Source organism: Siphateles boraxobius, unplaced genomic scaffold, assembly GCF_051911475.1.
Source record: "Siphateles boraxobius isolate OS27281-9 unplaced genomic scaffold, OSU_SipBor_1 12, whole genome shotgun sequence".
NCBI lineage: Eukaryota > Metazoa > Chordata > Actinopteri > Cypriniformes > Leuciscidae > Siphateles > Siphateles boraxobius.
In genome coordinates this window covers 3,903,462-3,926,574 of record NW_027508722.1, presented here as the reverse complement: position 1 = coordinate 3,926,574, position 23,113 = coordinate 3,903,462, and the positions used below count along the sequence as shown (strand labels likewise).

Here is a 23,113-nt window from a genome sequence, read left to right as displayed (position 1 = left end):
GATGGTTCTTCTCATAGACCCTCTTCCGGTTTCCAATTTCATCCTATCACTAACCTATTTATGTATTCATGTGTGTATGTTGTTTAGTTTATTTATATTCGTATAAATATCTATATTTAGTTAATAAAACTTGTACATAATATGTATTTGGTTCTGTTTTGTTTGCAATACAAGTCACTTTACGATCACGGTTTTTGCTACTGGCTCAAAGTACTGTACAGGCGAAGAAATAATTATTCTTCGGTGGCCATGGAAGATACCCTTTATTAGAATAAATTAATAATCAAAATAGTTCGTTGGAAGAACTGATTAATTGATTGTAATATTAATTCAGCCACATCAAGTTAATCCAATTAACTGACCCAAATATTTATAATTAATAATAACAAGATATTATTGATTATTAATATTTCCAAAAAGCTGAGTTCCTTACATCTTATTATTACTTTTTAAAAGAACAGATATTATATTGTCTATGTAAGTAGTCATAATATAAACATTTACCCAAAAATCGGAAAACTTTTAATTACCAGATGTTGCACGACAGGACGCTGCTTGAAATGTCATGCCAGCCACTTACGTCCTGCTCACGAGTGAAGGAGTGAGAGAGTGAGAGGCTTTTGGGAAATGAAATGCCAGATAACACTGAATATGCATTGCCATTTATTTTATTATTATATACAGCAATGTATATCTGTCATTTGAAAAAAAAAAAAAAAACGAGTAAATGATGATAATGGCGTTTTCAAAAGCACAATGTACAAAATTGCACCGAATATACAACATTATAAAAAATTCAAGACAAAACACATGATATATTTTAGGAATTTCGGAACTATTAAAAAAAAACTATGACAGGGAGCTCAAGACTTTATTAACGCACAATGCAATATTGCAGCTACAAACATATTTCCCAATACCATTTTTAATTTATGTGAAAAGCTATCTTATCCTGTGAGATGTTTGATGGTAACCCTGTGATATCAAAAAGCTTAAATAAGGATGCACGATATATCGGTCTGAGCCATTATCAGTTGTTTTTTTTATCAGGATTGGTCTGAATTGGCTGATAACACAAGGTGATATTTTATCCTTTTCAGTCAGTTGATTTTTTACACCAAGCAACAGAAGCACTGAACTGTTATATATCTTTCCTATCATTCATGTTAGATGAGAAATTTGATTATGAACACTGTTTTTAAGACAACAGAATATAGGATACAGTAGTGGCTAAAAGTGATGTCCGGAGGGAATATTTGTTTTTAGTGATCCTACAAGTTCGATTAAACCATCAAAATATGAGGAAAATATTTTATATATTTTAAATAAAACTAAATATGAAGGAAGAACAAAACACTAAACTTTGTTAAGGTATTTATCAAACAAAACTATTTGGCAAAAAACAGCTAACTACAGCTACAGCTGCTATTTTACAATACAAAAAAAATGCATAGAAAAAAGTTCACAGGAAAAAGCATACATTGACTACAATATAATCAGTTTTCGGTTTACAACATAATCGGTTTTTGCATGTTCATAATTTCTTTGTATGACAGCCTGGCTGGCCAAAAATGATGTCCGCACAATTTGGCATGTTTCATTGCGTTATCACAAATTAAACAATTAACTCAGAGCACAACTACATAAAATGATTACAAAATCTTGAACAAATTTTAACAATATTTGAATAAAGGGTGAAGATGTCAATTTCCCAAGGCCGGACATCACTTTTGCCCACTACTGTATATTATCAGTCAATGGCCTTGGTAAAGTTGCATACCTATTTTTGAAAGAAGCTGAAATATGCAGTGCCACATGATCTCTGTTTTAAAGTACAGTACTGTTGGCAATATATCCTTCCAACAGCTAAACAACACGCAACTTACATGAAACACAAAAGTTTTAAATAAACAAACAGATATGTTTTACAAATAAATGATATAAAATGGGGCCCAAAAGTCTGTAAAATGAAGACGAAATATGCACTATTTCTTTTTGACTAATCAAATAAGCTACTTTTCTCGAGCGATTTTCTTCTTCCATTGAAGCTCAAGATGCTCTTTATATCCTCTCAAATCATGCTGGAGTTCATCTCATGAACATTCTGATAATAGTAAGTGAAGAAACATTTTATGTTGCAAAATAGAAGAACTTTTGGACCCCACTATAACAAATGATGAAAAACTCCTCTGATATAGGAGTTTTTTCCTCTGAAAAACTCCTCTGATAAAAGTCTTTCATTTAATCATTGTACACTGATGAAACACAGGTCTTTTCTGGCATTAGAACAGTGATGTAAAAAAAGGCAGATAATAGAATAATGTACTAAACTTAAGGAGGGCGATATGGAAAGATATTATATTGTTCAGTCTCTCTACATATAGGCTTGTATTTCTCCCCGCCTGCTGCAGAGAGTGGCCATACTGTTTGGTCGTGACATTTTGGGATTGATCTGAGCTGAACAATCTTTCAGAGCAGCCTCTTGTGTCAGCTTCCCTCTCCTTCGTTTTACTCGCGCTTTGCTCTGCCCTTCCGCTTTCTCCTTCCGCTCTCAACCACTGCCGGCTTCTCGTCCATCTTGGCAGCGTTTCCATTACTAGACGTCAGGGCTCCATTAGAGGCTCCGTTATGAAGGGCTTTGCCGGGTTTGGACGCGGTCTCGCGGCGGGGCTGCCGACGGTACGTCTGGTAATAGAAATTGCCAAAGAGGATGATGAAGGTGAGGGCGTATCCAATCAGACACCAATGCATCCACTTCGGGAACGGGCAGTCAGAGTACAGCGACAAGGCCGTGTGGCCAATGGTGACGTGAAACTGGATCTGTGGAAGCAATTAAAAGATACATGATAACTCATAAGTTCCCAGAGCCTGATCATTAGTTTAGTCATGACGGATCTTCAGTTAGGGGCAGTTTTGAAAAATGAAACATCTTCAAAGTTGTTCTACAGTTCAATAGTTTGGGTTTTGGTCTCTTATGCTCACCAAAGCTGCATTTGTTTGATCAAAAATACAATAAAAACAGTAATATTGTGAAATAGTATTATCATTTAAAAGAACTACATTGAATGTGAATATATTTTGGGGCCAAGAACCAAAGGTTAGTTTTCTTATTTTTCCTCCACTTTTGAGTCTATGGTAGCCCATAGAACTGTAGTTAAAAATTATGAAATTTGGCACACTGATAGAGGACAGTCTCAACATTAACCACAGCAATTTTGGAGCTTTTAAAGGAATATGAATGAACAGATTGAATTTAGGATTTTATTAACATATTAACATTCATCAACTCACACATCGGTTGTGGGAAACGGAAGTTCAAGCATGTTTGCTTGATTGGTTTGCTTGAATCAATGAGGATCATTCTCATGTTAGCACGTTTGAGCTTCTGTTTATGTTCGATAAACAATATGTGAATAAAAAAATAAATTAAATCTGTTCATATAAAACGATCGAGTCTTCAGAAAATTGTGAATAAACTCAATTTATTAGGATTAGTGGATTAGTTTTATGATCTCTTATGGATATTTCTTATGTAAAGTCCTATGGGTTTGGAATGACATGAGGGTGAGTAATTAATGACAGAATTACAATTTTTTGGAGAACTGTCCAAAATTGCACTTACGTTTATGCTAATAACTTTGTTTCCTCTGATTCCATGGCGATTCCATGGCGATTTGACGGCAACCTATGATGTAATTTTCTGGCATGAACATTTTTCCCCTATTTAGAATTTTCTGAAAAAACTACTTTTCGAGCTCGTCCTAGACAGTTCGTCCAATTTTCACCAAAATTGGCTCAGTTCATCTTCAGACCATGCTGGCAAAAAGATATTAAAAGCTTTTTGGAAAACCCAACTGTTCTCAATTAACATGCCAATCAATTTGACAAAGAGCCCGTTCAAATGGATGAGAGGATATACCATATCTCTGCAACACTTCAGCGTATTGGGACGAGTCTTGGTAAACGGGATTTTTTCCCCCAAACCAGTTCAGCGGAAATCCCACCCTGCAGCCGTCAATCACTGTACTCATTGCCTACACCAAACACTGATCCCTAAACCTACCCGTCACTGTAACCTTATGAAATTAGCAGCAGGGCAGGATTTCTGCTGAATTGATTGGGGGGGGGTTCTGATTCTAAATGGTTTGTTCCAAAATCATTAAAAAAAAACTGGTCTCTTTTGATTCAGTGCAGCATACCGAGTCAAATGATATCCAAATTTCCCATATCGGCCATAATGGGAGTCAGCTATTTTGAATTCTGACGTAAAAGGGTGTATTTTACGAATGCATTAGCTAATCGTTGCTAAACTCGGTATGTTCTCAAACCCTGAACGTACTCAAAAAGTTTCAGAACAATGATACCAATTATGTCATATTCGGTCAAACTTGTGGTCCGCCATTTTGAATTTTATTGAAAACTTATTTTTTCTAACTCCTAGTGCATTGTTCCGATTTTCACCAAATTCGGCTTAGACCATCTTTGCACCATGCTGGCAAAAAGTTATTATAAGCTTTTGGACTGACCAAACCATTCTCGAATAAAGCATCAACAAATTTGATGGCATGGTGCCAAGCTGATTCTGAGGCTGTAACTCTGCAAAGCTTCAGCATATTGACCCCAAACTTTGTAGGTCATTTTATCCTCACACTGACCACACAACATCCATTATTTAACAGTGCCATCTATTGGTCAAATACCATATATGCAATTAAATCATATTTGTCTGATTGTATTTTGACTAAAATCTAATAAAAATGCCTTTAATTATTCATTGTTACAATTGGTTTGATGCTCCCAGCCATGTTATATGTTAAAATGCTATTTATTCCTTATTATTTATTTTCAGCATCATTACTCCAGTCTTCAGTGTCACATGATCCTTCAGAAATCATTCTAATATGATAATTTGCTGCTTCAAAAAACAGCATTTATTTGAATTAGAAATATTTTGTAACATTATACCAATTTTTAGTCTGTAGAACAATTTACTTCACTTCTTCTTTCAAAAAAAAAAAAACACAAAAAAAACATTACCCAAACTTTTAAACAGTAGTGTATGTTTCATCTATAATAAAACATTTATCACATGTCCTGGAATAAGTCATTAGTCACGTCAAACATAATAAAGCTACTAAGGTGCAAATGAATGGCATTTCTGATGTTTAAACAGTTACTCGGCTTAACGTTTTTTGGGAAAACTGAATTGTATAAAAGGCTTGATAGTGTGATGGTAATGACAGCAGAAGCAGCATTCTATAAATATCAAATAAATGGAAATATTGTAATTTTTACTTCTTAGGGAAAAAAGTACAAAGAAAGAATCATTTTAAAAATGTATTACAAAGGGGAAGTTATAATAATCTAAAATTATACTGAAGTAAAGAATCCTCACGTAAATTCTGGAATTTGATGATAAAAATTGGGATAAAAAAGAATCATAGGTTTTTTTTTTTTCAAAAGTTCCCCTAACTGAAGAACCAACCTCGTATTCCACATCAGTCTCAAAAGTGGCACTTGTTTTTTCACACATGCTTGTGAACACATACCATTTGGATGATTGTCAGATATTTTTTCCACCACAGATATTTCTGTATTTTTGGACCAAATGCGGCCAGCCCATAATACAAGTACATCAAGACATGGATGGCTGCGTTCATATGAGCCCCGAAGAATGCTGCAAAACAGACAGATGCACATCAGTCCATTGCATATGAGTGGAAGATTATCAGTACAATGTCAGATTTGATCTGTTATTCAGATTTGTTGTAATATAGCGCATGAATCATACAGAATGAACGACTTCTATGGTGTTGTTCTTTTCTGAGCTTGACAGACATGGTCTGTATTTCTCATTCGTGTTGTCTATGTGAAATATGTTTCTGTAGAGACTTGAGGGATTTTTGTGGGTGCCCGTGTATTTAATACTTACACTGTCCACCGGCGACCCATTTGATGCCAATCCACCACAGAGTGAACATGGTGCAGTGGTGATAGACATGCAGGAAGCTGATTTGGTTGAACTTCTTACGTAAGATGAAAAACACAGTGTCGAGGTACTCCACACCTTTAGAAATAAAGTACCACCACAATGCTGCTGCCACCTGCCATCAAAAGAAAAGATGTGTCTTTACTCAAGTATCATACCTCCGGTTTCACAGACAAGGCTAAAGTCTTGTTCCAGACTAAAAAATATTTTTAAAAATACAAACCATTATTGTTAATTGCATAAACATACATTGCTAAACAGGTAATGAATCTGTTTAAGCTAACATTTATCATTTATTTAGGGCTGAAATGTTGCACGTATATGAAAAAAGCAAGTATTTATCGTAATGTACTTTAAACGACATTACAAATAATGTCAGAAAGATATCAGTTCTGCTGTTGTTCATAAATACCAGTAGTGATGTTGTACAATGAGGACATTGTCACGTAGCCCGGAAATAGAATAATCAGTGAATGTGTAGTGAGCCAGCATCCTTTACCGTCCAGTGCCCCAATTCATGAACACGATATACTGATTCACGAGCTCGGGAGCTGATTGTGACGCCTCAGGGTTTCTAACTATGTTCTCATTTGTTTCCATGGTTACTGATTATGTTCACCACCTGTTTCTTGTTCAGTTCTCATTATCCTGAGAATAAACACCTCAGTTTGGTTCTCTCTTTGTTTAGTGTTGTCTTTGTGTTACAAAGCAGTAATTACATTAACAAATTACATTAATTGAACTAACTTTTTTCGAACTGGCCAAGATGGTTCGTCTGATTTTCACCATATCATCTTCAGACCCATCTGACCAAAAGTTATTAAAAGCTTTTTGAGAAACCCAACTGTTCTCAAATAACATGCGAACGAATGATAAAGAGCCTGTTAAAATGGATTTGAGGCTATATCTCCGCAACACTTTAGCGTATTGAAACGAATCTTGGTACATGTCATCATGACCTGATGCTACATGTAGCATTTCGGCACAGCGCCACCTACTGGTCAGGAGTTATGGAAATGGCTGTGTTTGGCTATAACTTCTGCACAGTTTGCTCTAAAATCATAAAACTGGTCTCTTTTGATTCACTGCAGCATTCAAAATTTATAATAACACTTTAAAAATGCTAATACCTTTTGATTAATTTTGCCTAATTTAATTAAAATTGAGACATACCGAAAGCAATGATTCCAATTAGGTCATATTAGGTCGAACTTGTATAATTAGAAACAGTACCGGGTCCTGCTCTATGGATTTTCGTCTTTGTTTTTGTTATGATTAAAGTTTTATGGCGGCTAATAGATACCTTGCTATTCTTCTTGTTTTACCAGTTGTGACAAGTAGATTGCACATTTTAGAGAATTACATTAATTGAAAGCAAAGAAATCAAGTTTAGAAGAGAAACACAGCCATCAATCATTCATTGTGTAATACAGCTTAACAAATGTATTAATATTATTTAATCTTTCTGGAAATACTCAAAATGTTGTGTTCATGATAACATCACGATGGTTAGTTATACTGAAAAATAAGATTATTAAGAACTACATTTGCATTTAAAATGGTGAATGGCCTAGTGAATTTTTTTTTAAATAGACTCGTATCTGAGAATGAAATCAGATGGTGTTTGTGAATGTAATAATGTGAAGTCACAGAGTGAAACCAAACTCCGGGAACACTCTTTAGGCGAGTAACTGGAGAGCCGAATTACGTGTCCAGTTTCAGTGCCGAGTCCGGGTAACACTGTGATCCTAGGTGGGAAGCACACTCACCCTCACTTCATTGGGATCATCTGAGTAGTCGACGGGCTGGCAGATGTAGCTGTAGTTGGCCGCCCGTGCTGCAAGGAAGAGCTGGAATAGAACAGGTAATAATTGACATCTGGACCATTTCATTGAGGGAATGGCACTGAATGTGATGTAAAAATAGTTTGATCTGAGCTGCGATTGGTATAAAGGACAATTCCTATTCATTCGTTTCTTCACCTCATGCATAAGAGAGAGCGAATTTAGATCTAGGACTAGCAAAGTTACTAGATCTAGTATGAAAAACTAACGCTGCATCCCAAATCGCATGCCATCCATCCTAAATAGTATTTGAAATTAGAACTGGTGTGTCCCAAATCGTAGTGTGTTTAAATGAGTGTTCCAAAGATACCTGGATGGTCTACTATTTACAGTTAAGCCTCGTTCAGACTGTCAGTGCAAATGCGATTTTTGTGCAAATCCGATCAGATTTAGCAAGTGTGAACGGCAAAAGGTCTCTTTTTTACAAAGAGCTACATTGATATGTGGTTTGAAATCCTATTCAAATCGAATTTCTGGAAATCCATTTCAGTCTGACTGATCTGATCGTATTTCCCATTATTTTTGTGAATTTCTTACCCCACGTAAAACAAACGCCAGACGTAAAACAAAACAAAAGTCGCTGCAGAAATAAGGTTGTGTTGTCGCAAAGTGCCGGACGAGCAGAAAATGACAATATAACGGAGACATGTTTTTAGACAACAGCAAGGAATAAAGCGGCTCACACCAGCCTCCTCCGGTTCAGCCGCTACACATTGTCATGTTGTAAATAAGACAACATCTCTATTGCAAACCCCTCAATGTTGCAGTTGATGTTGTTTTTGACGTATAATTACCAACTAGGGGTGTAACGGTACACAGACGTCATGATTCAGTACATTCCTCGGTTTTGGGGTCACGGCTCGATACGAGTTGGGTAGATTTACATGTCCGCCCCCCCTCCCCCAGATTTCTGATTGCATTAGAGAAGGAGATAAAGAGCCTACTCCACCTTTCCATGAGGAGACAGGGAGTAAAACGCCACCTGAGGCTTCCCATATCCAGAACACACATATTTCATCACTGGACTGTACTGGTGAGATTTCCTCGAGTCACGACACAAATCGGCACAATGCCAAATGATTCTGTCTAATTAAAATAGCAGAAACAACTTAAAATACTCTATCATTTAGTGTCATACAGATAAGAGTAAGACATCATTAACTCATTGTACACACAATAAAAACAAATCATTGTGCTTTTGTAACATAAAGAAAACAATCAGGATGCCGCTTTCTGCCATCTCAGTTCCCTTTCTGTGAAGTTTGTGGACACAAAACAAAAATCGGATCTGAAAAGTTGCAATACACAATGTGGACAGTCAGTCATTTCAGGTCAGATTCCAGTCACACAAATAATCGGATTTGGACTTACAATGTGAACGTAGCCTTAGAATCCGAAGAACGGATCCGTGTATTCACTCTAACGGCTAATAATACCCACAACCCACTGCGCCTTGGACAAGGATTCGATTAGAACTACAAACATGAATGAATAAAAAGTGTTTAAAAAAACCTACAAACATGGCGGATATGCGAGTCCAACGGTTAAGTAGGGAGGTTTAGATAAAGGGTTTGAGTGATTGATAATCAGTATCTAACCTGGCAAAAATATATTTAATCAATGATATCAACATAATATTTCATCTGCAACAGCATTGTGAACTTTTATAAAAAAAAAATACATTTGTTCATTAACCTTTAAATGCATCATTATGCAAAAAACATGAGGAGAGACTCCGCATGAAAAACCCATGACTGGCAGATCAACGTGCGACTACATTTCTCTACATTACATTGTAAATTTAATTGAATGTGTACGATTTTAATTGTGACAATGACTGATAGGGCAGTTTAACCGATGACAGGATGCATGTAACAAAGCGACAGAGCTGTCCGTTAAAGACGCAATTATGACAAAGTAGTTTATCCCAAAGCTTGCCTACTCTTCTGGTACACAGTTAAAAGTATGTACTTTTTCTTCACAAAAACAAAAAAGTACGTAATTTTAGTGCATAGTAGAAGTAGGCGAAAAAGGATGCAGCATAAGACATTATGGTCCATGTTAATAAACTTATGGTGTATGCTAATAAAAATGGGAGTTTGCAAAAAATAATGAGCAAATGAGCAATAAACCAAAGTAATATAAAGTAAGATTAAATAGAATCTCATCAGCAAATGACAATTTTCACATTTCAATCAAAGTTGGCTGATTTAATTAATTTCTCAAACCTGACTTCTGACCATCATGTATTCTGTCCAAATGAAGTTGATGTTGCTGAATCATAAACACCCAGAGAGATGGTAGTTACAATTTACTGCTAAATAAAGCAGTAATGGTACATGTATGGCACAGTAACAGGCAGCACGAGCACCGCTATACTGCGGTTATCTGGCGCTGATGAATATGCAGTTTCTAATAAACAAGGTGTTTTCACCATAGGCACATTTAAACTGAAACTTAATAAAAACACTAAATAATCATTCTCAAAAAGGATAAACGCAATACATATGTATGCATGAAGCATAAAAACCCTGCTGAGAGTTTGGGTGAACTCACCTCTTTGAAAATGAAGAAGTTAAGGATGACCATGCTGAAGTTGTAGATGATGAGGGTCTTCCTCAGCTGGAAGGCTTCTCTGCCCTGCATGTACTTCGGTCCCAGCCAGAGGAAGAGCAGGTACGAGGAGCTGATGGCCAGCGTGGGCAGCGGAGAATCCATCAACGGCCATTTCTGCACACGCTTGTCTACAAACAGACATGAGATCCCTTAATTGGGGTTTTATCCGTAGTCTACAGATGTCTATATAATGCACTTGTATCATTTTTTTTCCTGATTCCTTGCAAATCAGCATATTAGAATGATTTCTGAAGGATCATGTGACACTGAAGACTTGAGTAATGATGCTGAAAATCACAGGGATTAATTACATTATTAAAAATGTATTCAAATAGAAAACAGTTTTTAAATTGTAATAATATTTTACAATATTCCTGTTTTAATTGTATTTTTTTTATTAAATAAATGCACCCTTGGTGAGCAGAAGAGACTTTTAAAAAACATGAATTAATTGGGCTGTTTCCAAACTTTTTACAGGTATTGTATCTATTCGACTTCTAGATAATTGCCAGCATTGTAGCCTATAATTTCTAACATTTACAGTAAGTCTGTTCTTGTTCACCAAAAGCGAAACTTGCAGTCGCGGTGTCTTATGGTCAAAATCTAATAGCAGGCCTTTCCTGCTCCCGACTTTATTTATTCGCATGGATATCATGCATCACATTCAGATCACTGAAGTCAAGAAGTCTGAAGTCAGTTACCGGCAATAGTGAGACTCCATTTGTAGAATTCCACAGTGTCGTTGATTATATGCTTTAAAATATCCATCGCTGAGACTCAAACCTGACTGGTCTGAGAACACATAAGAAAGATAAATTGGTGCAATGGTAAAAAAAAGCCGTGTGGCCATGCTTTAATACATTGGTGTGTCGTTTGGGAAAGGTTTTATTACAGTGATGGTGGGGATGGGGAAGGCTTTATTATGATGGGGAGGAGGTGGGGTGTAATTCAGCATCAGCACAAAGAACAGCACGTGTCAGCAGCAGCACAGATCTGCTCAACACGACCTGAATTACAATGGTAATAAATGACACATTATTCATGAAGAGATAGACTTGCATCCGAATGAACACACTGTAGCTATAGGCCAATATGAAGGTTTCGGTCAAATGTGTCGTTGCATATCAAATGCCATCATAGCTTCTCCCAAATCACCATTAGAAGAACCAAGAAGGCTTTTATTATTAGTCCCTCTAAATGACGACAGGTTAACGAAAGATGCAAGGCAACATTCAGGGATCAATCGCGCAAACGTTTCGATGCGGCAAACGCGAAATATTCCTGCGTTTACAGTCTATTCTCTCTTATACCCCTAAATACATAACAAGACCACAGACTTCACATTAAACTGACATTTAGCGTCGTTACCGAATACGGTAATGATGATTTCCGGTCTTACCGTAGCGAGATTAAAATCTCTTTCTAATGACATTCAGCGCAAGGTCGCGCGATCCCGTTATTCCGTGCTGTGAAGAACACCTTCGTCCCGGATTTATCCGGATCTGCTCAAAGGCCTATGACTGAAAAAGACGGCAATAATAGCATCGGTGTGTAGAGCATCCTAGAGGGTTACTGGCATCACTGCGGCTCTCGGGTCGCTCCCCTAGACTCTCACAGCAATGAGTGAGCCCTGCTCATCTGCGCATGCGCAGAAACAGGTGCAATCCTCTTGATCTATCTCTACTCTGCCCTCAATATTTGATGATGTGAGGTTTAATAAAACACTAGTGACTAGACAATCATTGATGATACTTGATGATCATTGTGAAGTGCGGATATCTGATGCATATTAATATATGTATAGCCTATAGCCCAGGGGCGTAGAATTTAGTAGGGACGCTAGGGACGTGTCCCTACCAATATCCAGTGACACTGATGTATCCCTAGCAATAATTTCGAAAAAACTTGTCCCCGTCCCCACCAATTTCAAAATCAAACCTACGCCACTGCTATAGCCTAAGTAGCCTATTGGATTGGCCTCCCGTTTAATTTTGGGATGTGACTAACATCTTTTCATTAAGCATTACATACATACACACTAACATCAATTCATTAAGCATTACATGTCTACCCTCACATAAAACAGGCAGGACAAAAAAACTGTTCTTATAGCCTAGTTAATTCTTGAATGCTAATAACAGGGAGAGCAGCCATTTTGTCTGAAATGTTCCACCCCATCACAAGTTCATCCCAGCATACTAATTGTATTAATTTAGCTCATTAATTTGGTACAATTTATTTGCACTTTAAGATAGTTTTTATGTAAATTTACTTTAAAAATCACCTTTCAAAAATGTAATGCACCCAGCATTTAATAACGTTTCATTTGTTTCATTCATTAATTTGCTGCTTTAGCAACCAATTTCCTATTAAAGATGACAATTAGTTGGTAGCAAGGCTGTAGCCCCTGGAGACTTGGCCCCTTATATGGAACGGGAAAAATTGGGCCGCCCGGGAGCATAATAAAATCTCAACTCCTATAATAAATACTTTTTTTCCCATCTATCAGCATAGCTCAACCTCGCAACCAACTTTGGGAGAGCAGCCTTGCTTAAAAACCTCAGTCACAAAACTGGGGGAGGTGACATTGTAAGTGGTTTCATTTTATCCTGAATAGATCTGTCAGCTCTACAGTTTTTCTACCAAAGAGCATAATCAAAGGTGCTTGCCAGGAAACATCACCCCCACTGGATTCCTTTCAGGCTCTAAGGCTCTGTTTACACCTGCTATTAAGATGCGTTTTGGTCGATCGGATCACAAGTAGGCGAGGGAGACACATTCCCATTTACACCTAGTGTTTTAATCCGTCTCTTTTGTCCACTTTTAAACTGTCGTGATTTATTCAAAGGGGAGGGTCTATGAGCAGATGAATGTATGGGCTTTCAATCTAATGGACAAAATAAGTTTGTGCAATTTACATTTGATCGCCACCAAAGATGATGGAAAAACATACGGAGAGCAGCAGCTTTCTTTTCTGCTCTGACAGCCGGAAGACCAGCCGAACGCTGTGAGGGTGTGTTAGAAATCAGGAATGGTGAGAGAATATTGTGCTTGGTACATTTTTCCGTCTTCAAATCAAACTTGGGTCTTCAGCCGGTGGTTTAAATCCTGTCTGGCCAGAGCTCTTCCCATAATGTTTACGCATTAGGACAGTAGACGGAGAGTAGACAATCTTTTGTGGCTGTTTGAACACATTCGTCCACATGAGCGTTTACACTACGAAAGTAATCCGGTCTAATGCGTTTTCAACTGCCTCTGGAAGTGGTCGAAAGGGGATACGCTTAAAAATTAAACAGGCCGCCTGGTAGCGACTGCCGGGAGATAGACCCTCGCCTTGGTCCAGGCCTTTAAGAAGGTCGACCTGTCAGGATTGGATGGTGTGCACGGCACCACCGACCTGACCTGCCACCGCAGGCGCAGATTTGCCAACCAGCCTCGATGTTGTCTGGCACGGCTTAGATGGGAGAATGGGAGCCTTCAAAGATGAGGATGTTCCTGGGTAGAGATAGCTAGCCAAATTCTCTTAAACCTGAGGCATTCGTGCATAGCTCTGTTCCCTCGATATTTGCGTAACTCAAATTTAAAGGGACAATGCAAGCAGAGTACAGGTGATTCCACGAACCGCCCACCTCAGTGTGTAGGTCCGGGAGAAATGGAAGGCTCAGACTTACAATATATTTCTCATCAACCAAGTGAGACTTTGCACTTCAGGCTGGAGCATTTTAGACTGAGTCAGGCCTTGGCTTGAGTCATAAGCTCCAAAAGTTTTATATGAGGTTTTAGAGTTGTCTATGTTTTTTTTTTCTGAAACTGACTAGTTTTTCTGAAGCTGAAGCGAGCAAACTGCTCCCATCCAGCCCAGAAGAAGCCGCTATACACAAGCTTCTGGGCCAGCGAGAGCTGCGGAGAAGCAACGGAAACCCGTTCAAGCTCCTCGGCAAAGTCCATCTGAGATCGCAGATGCAGGACCAGAACCGCGGGGCTCAGAGACTTGACTCCTCTTACTCGTAAAGAGAACCAAGCACATGTCCAACCGAGAAGGTATCGCAGTGAGTGAGTCATCCAGGGGCAAATAACACAAATAACACAAAACTTGTATCCATCGTCAGGAGTACTAAAGCTTGGACACGGGGAACACATCTCTTAAACTGTTTGCCTTATCACATGATACAAAACAATCTTTTTACAGTGCTGTAATGAACTAACTCCGGACAAGACACTATGGACTTCACTGCCACATCCACACTGCTTTGTTACACAGCACCTACACAAGCGGCTTCCTGAAGACAAAGAAGCTGATGACATGTTTGCAGGCACTTCATTTATCCGCTCGGGCGCACTGTGAAGTATTGGCGTGAAGTTACATGTGCCTCAGACACTGGGTTCAGCGTCAGCAACTGAAAGGGAACTATTAAATTAGATATAGGCTATGGATGCATATGTTATATATATAGTTTATAACTATTTTCCCCTGTTGGAAATGGAAATTTGGGACTATTTAAGGTGTGGTACCCAGCAAACACAAAATGTTTACTTTTTTTTCATTTTGACCAATAAAATGGTGAAATAATGTAACCAAATTAAAACATTTATTTCATTCTAAAATTACCAACCTGAAATGTTTTATATGTAGTAAGTAAAATAAGTAAAGTAAATATCATATATATTTAATATGAAAACAAAACCAGAGAAGCCTGCAACTTTTGTGAATCATTTTATTTATGTGTCAAAATAATGTAATCTGCACTTTGGAATAATTTAGAAACAATGACAATACCAAAATACAACTAGGTTAAAGCTTCTATGGCATAACATCAGCACAAACATCAGGTTTTAGTCGTATTAAAGTTGGCATGAAACAGAAGTTGCAATATTCTTTTCTTCCCTATAGTGACATGCTGTTTACCCGAAACAGCTTCTGGAACATGTTGATCTCGTGTGAGCGTCCCGCGGGAGTACCGGAACTTTTTTCCCAGTTAGAGCACTGACTATGACCTCAACTAGAACATCATTATGGAGTAGTACAATACACAAAAATAAAATATGCTTTGAGATTTCTCGAACAATTAATATGCAACATAGCTTATACTCAATGCTACTGGAAATATTAAATAGTAACAGTATTTTAAATTTTATTGTCATAATATGTGTCCTCTTATGTCAGATTCTTAAATTTCATCAATAAATTAAATCAGAATAAAAAGACACTGTATGGCTATTACCAATTAAATGAAACCAGTATCAACAAAATTGTTTTACACACACTGTTGGGCAGCTTCGACACGTGACATGAATGTATTTACACAGCAATTATAATTGCAATTTTTTTTTTAAATTAATGTTTAAATATATATTTTTTTAATGTAGAAATGCCTTGGCCTGACAGTGGGAATACGGCTGACTGTCTGGCATATAACTGAACCGTAGACTGTAAAAAAATAAAAAACTGAACAAATCAAACGACCGTACACGGGTAAAGGCGCGGGGCCGGTCCATAAGGGCCGGTCAAGCCCAATGGGGCCCATGTGAGTGACACATTTTTTGTTCCATAAAAAACATGAATTCTCGATTTTGAATTTATGTTTAATATTTAGTGACTCTAATGGTGTCTTTGCGCTTAGTGTTTGTTTAATTATTAGACATTTTGAGACAGTATTTACAAAATTATCCAATTTTCAGAGAACATGATAATGTTGTTTCCTCTTCCTTGGAGAAACTTATGATGTCTATTGCGGACTGCGCTGTGACGCGCAGAAGAAGAGGCTGTTCGAAGCGTCATTTCCGGTTTAGAGAAGCGCTACCAAGTACCTAACAAAATGGAAGGGAAAAACAATCTGGACGATCTGGACGCTCGCCTTCAAGTTCTCGAAAAACGCGTTCATGGGGAAAGAGGAGGAAAAAACAATAAGCCAGTGAAGGTGATGGCCTCAGACACGTATAAAGCCCTCTAACCGCTCTCTCTCTCTGTGTGTGTGTTTGTGTGTGTGTGTGTGTGTGTGTCTCAGTGTCAGCTGCTAGTGTTTATTGTTGTGGATTTGACAGATCATATTCACGACATAATAGCATTCATTCCCTCTGAAGATTATACGGTTTTAATGTGCATTGGTTGTCAGAAATTGCATGCTGGCATTTGGTAGGTGTTATGATGCAGTAAGTTGAGAGCTGTTCGTTTTGCGGGCGTGGCAGCAGACTAATTACACTAATAAACCTATGAAAAATAATAATAATTAAGATTAAATTAAATGAATGAAGTTGATTTAAACAAATATTTGTTAAAACAATAAATAAATGCTTTAAAAAGTCATTTTAATAAATAATATAGTTCCTAACCCGTACAGTAGGCTACAGTATAGTGGAAAAAAGTATTCCAAATAATATTTAAGACTTTTTTTATAGAATAAATTGGGTCTTTATACATGAAAATATATAACTGATTTAAAATGTTTTAGAATGGGGGTCCCTCACACAAGGATGATAATAGTTTGGGGACTTTAGCGTTTAAAGGATAGAAAACCCTTGATCTAAGGCTCAGACTAGATTTAATTATCTAATTTTCTGAATTCTGTTATAATTATTAAAATGACCGTTTTCATGAGTTCATTCTAATTTCGAGATTACATGGAAAATTTATACTTAAAAAAATAATTTGTAATGCTGCAGGACCATTCAAAACGTATGCAAAATTCGACTAAAAGTGATAAACTCAGAAGTAGTTAGGCCTAACGGTTTATTGGGAAAGTACGTGTCCAGTTGTAACTCTTCATATATAACCTGATTTCTGCTGAATTTACAATCTGTCTTTCCTTACTTCAGTGTGCTGAATCACTCACAAGGATCAGTAGTGCTCTTGCAAACACCGCAAACAAGAGAGAGCGTGTCAAGATCCTTCACAAGAAAAGTGAGAGCCTCCCAATTAATCAGTAACATTTGTGATCAAAATCCTGTGTATGCTTTAATATGTCCCATCATCATTTATCAATTTATCTTTTCTATCAGTTGAAGATTTGCTGAAGTATTTGGACCCCCAGTTCACAGACTTCATTGCTGTGCCAGATGCAATGAAATTGGAGTTTATTCTAGCAGGTTAGTGCAATTTTTTCACCCATGTGATTCCCAATTGGTTTTGCTTCAGGACCCTGATTTTACGTTGGACGTAAAGTACCACAATTGTGAATTGTACAAGCAAACACAAAGTAAACAGGGCTACAGAGTCCAGACTAACTTTTTTTTTTACTAGGAGCACTGTAGACCCTTACTGAAAATTTTAGGAGTACAAGCACAGCTTTGAAGTGCTGGAAAAAGTTGTGTGATCATCCGTTAAAAGTGCTTGAATTTCACTCTCAAAAGGTTGTATCAACCCTGAAATGAATAATGTAAAACCTTTCGACAATTTCTGCTTCAATACCATGGTTTACCGTTATCGTTGCTTTGCTACATTAAATCCATGGTGAATGTTGGTGATTTGTGGATTGAAAAGCCTTCTGTAACTTGTTTGTTCATGGCACAATGTTTCTCCTGGTTTCCACGTCACATAAGGCCTAATCCTGGCTTAATCTAAGCCTTATCTGTGAAACCAGGCCCATATGTTTTTGTATAGATTTAATTATTTCAACAATGTATTAATCTCCTCCTCGTTTATCTACAGAGGAAGAGTTTTTGCGTTCCCAGGCCACATTATTGGAGCAGGTGCACAATCTGCAGCCTCTTCTGGACAGCAACCACATTAAAGGTAAAACACTCACCATTGCTATTGTTGTCAAATATTTAAGTTACTCTTTTTCTTATATTTTGAGGTTATCTGGATGTATTATTAACAAAACTGTGTTTTCCACCTTCTCATCTTGTTTTTATAGCGGTTCCAGAGTTGACCACTAAAGTGCAGCGGTTGTCACAAATTCACATTCAACAGCAGGTAACCAATTTTTTTGTTTTACCTTTTTTTTTCTTTCTTCTTCCTCCATTATCCTCTGTGCTCTCTTCCATGGGTGTAAAAAGTAGTGAGAAATTGTACACACGTTAAAGTACAGGTACTCTGTTACAAAAATGTTACTCAATTAAAAGTCTACATTTAAAGTTGAAGGAAGTGATTTCTGGTCAACGCTGTTAACCCTCTGGGGACTAAGCTCTTTTTGGTCCGTTTTCTCTATTTTTACATTTGGGCTTGATGAGATGGAACACTATGTGTTTGGTATCTATGGATTCAGAAGACCCTAAGCTAACATAAGCACACATGTTATATGTTTATAAAGGAAGTATGAGTGAAAATGTACCATAAACTAGAGAATTTCAAAAACGGAAATTTGATTTTTGGCATTTATTTTTCTGTAAATCACACATCACACAACAATAGTGAACAGTTTTTGAACAAAAAATATATTTGTCAATGCCTTTGCTTGACAGACATGTGTAATTGTTAAATAAAATGTGTAAAGAACAATGAAAAATTTAACTTTATTTACAAATAGTCCCAGGCGTTTTTCTTAGGAATGCTTAGAATTTTCTATGCAATGCTTTCTCCTCGTCACTCTCCAGTAATTGTTTCAGAGTTTGTTCCACCGTAAATCGTTTACTGCTTGCCATCATAAAAGTGATAAAACAATAAATAATGCTATAATTGTATGTATATATATATATATATATATATATTATAATTGTTCTGTCTCTCTCTCAAATCTCTGTGCGCTCTCGCTCCGTAAAGCCTTGTTTATACTCGACGCGTCCGTTCGCTTTCTGTCGTCTCTGCCACTCAATGCTGTTTGTGTAATAGTATGTAGTACCACCCCTTGCAAGGCTACAGAGTCCTCCGATTTGCTAGAATACGTCATGGTAACCTTCCTCTGATTGGGTAAGAAAAATATTCCTCCATCGGCAATATTTCCATTGGTTGTTGCTCGTGAATCTGCCAACAACATCGATTTCATTGGTCTTTGAAGAAGTGGTATTGCGCAACAAGGAAGTGTGTATACAAGCCGGGTAAGTTTGTTATCACTGTTTTCAGCGGAATCTGAGGAAGACGGCAAAAAAGACTGCACCTCTCTATCATTAATAGTTTTTAAGATAATTACACATTTGTAGAAGTATGTCATTTTGGGCGGTACCGCCCAATCCGTCCCCAGAGGGTTAATATTTGAAATCAGCAAAACAAACACGCCCCTACCCAAAAGGATCACACCCCAATCTTGATGCCTTCGCCCCCACATTCACACATACGCTACGCAACACAGGCAATGACTATGGCGAAATCTGTTTCTGCCGCCTGAGGGTATGATGTCATCAATAAGTGAAAGCAATTTGGGTTAGTATGATAGTTCAGGTCGAATGTCTAATTGTTATTTAGCTCCTCTACTCCTTCCATGGTAAAGTCATCCCTTCCATCCAAAAAAAAAAAATTAAATTCCCTACATAACACGATAGTGCAAGCAACTAATAAATTACAAATGTGACAAGATTAAGGGGTTATAGTGATCACTAAAAGGGGAACCAAAAGAAAAACATATATTAAGAGTATGTTATCTCACTTTTCGCACACACTTTGGGAGCCGATGCTTGAAACAGGCGATGGAGGAGGTTTATACGTTCCAGGCTTATAATAATAATGCAAACGAACAAACAAGCAAAGATGACACAAGTATATCCAAGCAAAAGACAGTATAACTTAGTTTTGTGAAACACTGCAAAACCAACATTACTCATGTATCAAGATGAAATAAAGCAACATCAGCGTCCTTTTCAAGCCTGCCCGCTCCTTAAGTCGCTCCAGTGCCGGAAAGCTTCTCCGATATTAAAGCGGGTCCTAGCTTTTGCCTGAACGTAACCCTTCTTTTTGAAGTTATATTCCCCTGGTCTTTTCCTCTTCTTTATTTACTCTGTCTCTTTCTTTAGTCGTTCTGCTAATGTCTGTCTTGAACACTGATCTCCACTTTTCAACAGCATTTTTCAAAAATCGCTTACTGTACCTTTAATTGGACTCAACAAGTATTTAAAGAAGGCCTATTATGCTTTTTGTACATTTTCAACTTTTTTTAGTGTGTAATGTTGCTGTTTGAGCATGAAAAATGTCTGCAAAGTTACAAAGCACTCCAGCGGGAGTTATTCTCTAGATCAGTGTCACTGTTTCTGAATAGTGTTTCTGAACTCCCTGAAACACCTTCATTGTAGTCTTGTGTTCTTTCCCGGAAGAAGACTCGTCACGATATTCCTCATTTAAAGGGGTGGGATAATGCCCTTTTTACAAGATGTAAAATACGTCTTTGATATCCCCAGAGTGTGTATGTGAAGTTTTAGCTCAAAATACCCCATAGATATTTTAATGTAGCATATTAAAATTGCCACTTTTTGAGGGTGAATAAAAACGCACCGTTTTTGTGTCTGTCCCTTTAAATGCAAATGAGCTGCTGCTCCCGGCACAGGGGGCGGAGCTTCAAGATCACGTGTCCTTTTACCTCACACAGACACACACTGAAAAATTCAAAAACGTTTAGTAAGTACATGTATTTAATTATTATTACACTGTACTAAAATACATAATTACACTGTAACACGATCACCTTAAAAGAAAGGGTTACACTTTATTTTAAGGTGTCATTGTTACAGTGTTATTATATATTGAAGTACTGAGTAATAATAATGAACTACATGTACTTACTATAGGGTTATGATTGGGGTTTGTTTGAGGGTTAGTTTCGTGTAATTATGCATAATTTACTGTAATTACTATGGTAAGTACATTTACCATATGTTGCAAGGACACTGTAAAATAAAACGTTACTAAATAAAGTGTAACCAATGATAATTATAGTAGTGAAGTACTATTACTCCAGTACTTTTTACACCTCTGCTCTCTTGCCATGCACATTTGCAGGAGTGCAGGGTTTTCTTTGTATAAAACTTGGATTTCACATGTAGTTTAACATGTAGGTTTCACCATCATAAACGAGAACATGTTGTGAATCATGCTGATTCTCTTTCCTATACAAACATATATGATCCGTGATTGACTTCCACAGGACCAGAATGAAGAATTGTCTGCTGAAGTGAAAAGGCTGTTTGAAGAATACAACAAAATGGTATCCTTACTTGCAGTGAATGTTAAAAAAAGACTCCTCCTTGATTATATTTGCCTGCTTACCATGTGTTCAAAAGTCCCTGCAGCTAAAAAAAGCACACAATAAGCTCATTTTTGAACATGAATTCTTCTGCATGAATGCCTTAGTATCCTTAACCTTTTCACAGATGATTCTTTTATCAAAACAGTTTTCACAGTGGGATGAAACTCTTCGTATGCTGGAAGGACCCAAGCAAGGTCCGCCGATAGATTAGGATTTGAATGCTTAGATTGATGTTTCATTGTAAAATGTTGCATTTAGCAGTCTTCATTACAGATATGATTAATAAAACAGCACTCTCATTCCTAAACATGCCTTGTTGTGTAAGGCTTTTGCCTACCCTTGATCTTGTACAAATATGCTTATCTTCCTGTATTATAAAATAATGAAATGTTTATTACGTTTGTGTTTACGAGGTGCTTGGAAAATGTATTTTTCAACCATTCTCCTCTAAAGTAAAGAGTTGAGGAACTCGTTTTTTTTCCACTCTTATTTTTGTATTGTTTTAGGCAGAACAAACACAAAGCATGGTGTTCTCAATTTTGAGTATGATAACAAAATGCAAAAATATAAATGAACAATTAAACATAAGACAGCAACCAGATGTCATGATGAAAAAAAACCCTTCAGATTACACAGTTTCTATATGCTTCGTTTTGCTTTTTAATTAATTTATTCCAGCAATTGTGAGGATAATATGTGTATGAGGGTGATTTTTTTTTACTGCCTTTAGAAAAGTTTCACCTCCTAAATTACCATAAATAAACCATCAAAGTGCTGTAGTGTTTGTTGTATGTCTTTTTTTGGTACAAAACATAGTATATGTACTATATCTAGAATTTACCTTCTTATGAGTGATTTACAGGAGACATTAAAGGGGTCATTACATGGGCATTACAAGCCATACTCCTTTAAGGCTTGTCAGTATATGTGAAACATGGTTGTGGTTTGCTATTGGTGGATCTAATGTGAGTGACAGGTTTGCCCCGCCCTCACGCCAGTAAACACATCACCAGAGAAGAGAAAAGATGTTGCAAGAGGGAGAAGTTATTTTTATTAAAGATTATGAGGGCATATGAATTTAATAATAATAATAAAATGATGTGCATGGAAAAATCATTTTTAATAAACTACCATATTAAAAAAAATATTTCATGGTGAATATATATATATAGTATAGAAACATATTTTTTATTAAGAACAACATTTTACCAAGTTTTTATGGTTTCAGTTATTTAAACAATAAAATAAGCGTTTATTTGTCAGTGTTTAAGAAAGTAAAAGCAAAGAATACAAATTTATTTACGAAATGGTTCAGAGCCAGATCATAAGGAACCGAACAGAATAATATTTGAATAAAACGTGCTTTATCTTTTTTCACATCTAATTGTCATTGAATTATTAGAGCCTGTCATTATATCAATTTCACATGTTGTAAATCTATATTTAGTTTCTTCATGGTTTTATATAGTCTATCAATTCTACACATCTTTAAATCTACAACGAAAAACAAAAAAGTCTCATGAGTGATTAACTAGCAGTCTAAAAAAGTTGTAGTG

The 23,113-nt window shown here is 36.8% G+C and overlaps 2 protein-coding genes across 2 annotated transcripts; one reads left to right on the top strand and one right to left on the bottom strand.

The window, feature by feature from the left end:
- Positions 1-652: 652 nt before the first annotated feature.
- Positions 653-12,136, bottom strand: elovl4a (ELOVL fatty acid elongase 4a). The gene is made up of 7 exons (XM_077206803.1): positions 11,849-12,136; positions 11,151-11,241; positions 10,390-10,577; positions 7,759-7,839; positions 5,933-6,104; positions 5,550-5,677; positions 653-2,820 (listed from the first exon to the last, which is right to left on the bottom strand). The coding sequence occupies exons 2-7, from the start codon at positions 11,215-11,217 to the stop codon at positions 2,509-2,511; spliced, it is 948 nt and encodes a 315-aa protein (XP_077062918.1). The 5' UTR covers positions 11,218-11,241; positions 11,849-12,136; the 3' UTR covers positions 653-2,508.
- Positions 12,137-16,180: 4,044 nt separating this feature from the next.
- On the top strand, positions 16,181-22,332 carry dctn3 (dynactin 3 (p22)). The gene is made up of 7 exons (XM_077206843.1): positions 16,181-16,367; positions 17,263-17,347; positions 17,446-17,532; positions 18,095-18,178; positions 18,303-18,361; positions 21,456-21,515; positions 21,682-22,332. Exons 1-7 carry the CDS (start codon positions 16,266-16,268, stop codon positions 21,766-21,768), a joined length of 564 nt encoding a protein of 187 aa, XP_077062958.1. The 5' UTR covers positions 16,181-16,265; the 3' UTR covers positions 21,769-22,332.
- Positions 22,333-23,113: the final 781 nt, after the last annotated feature.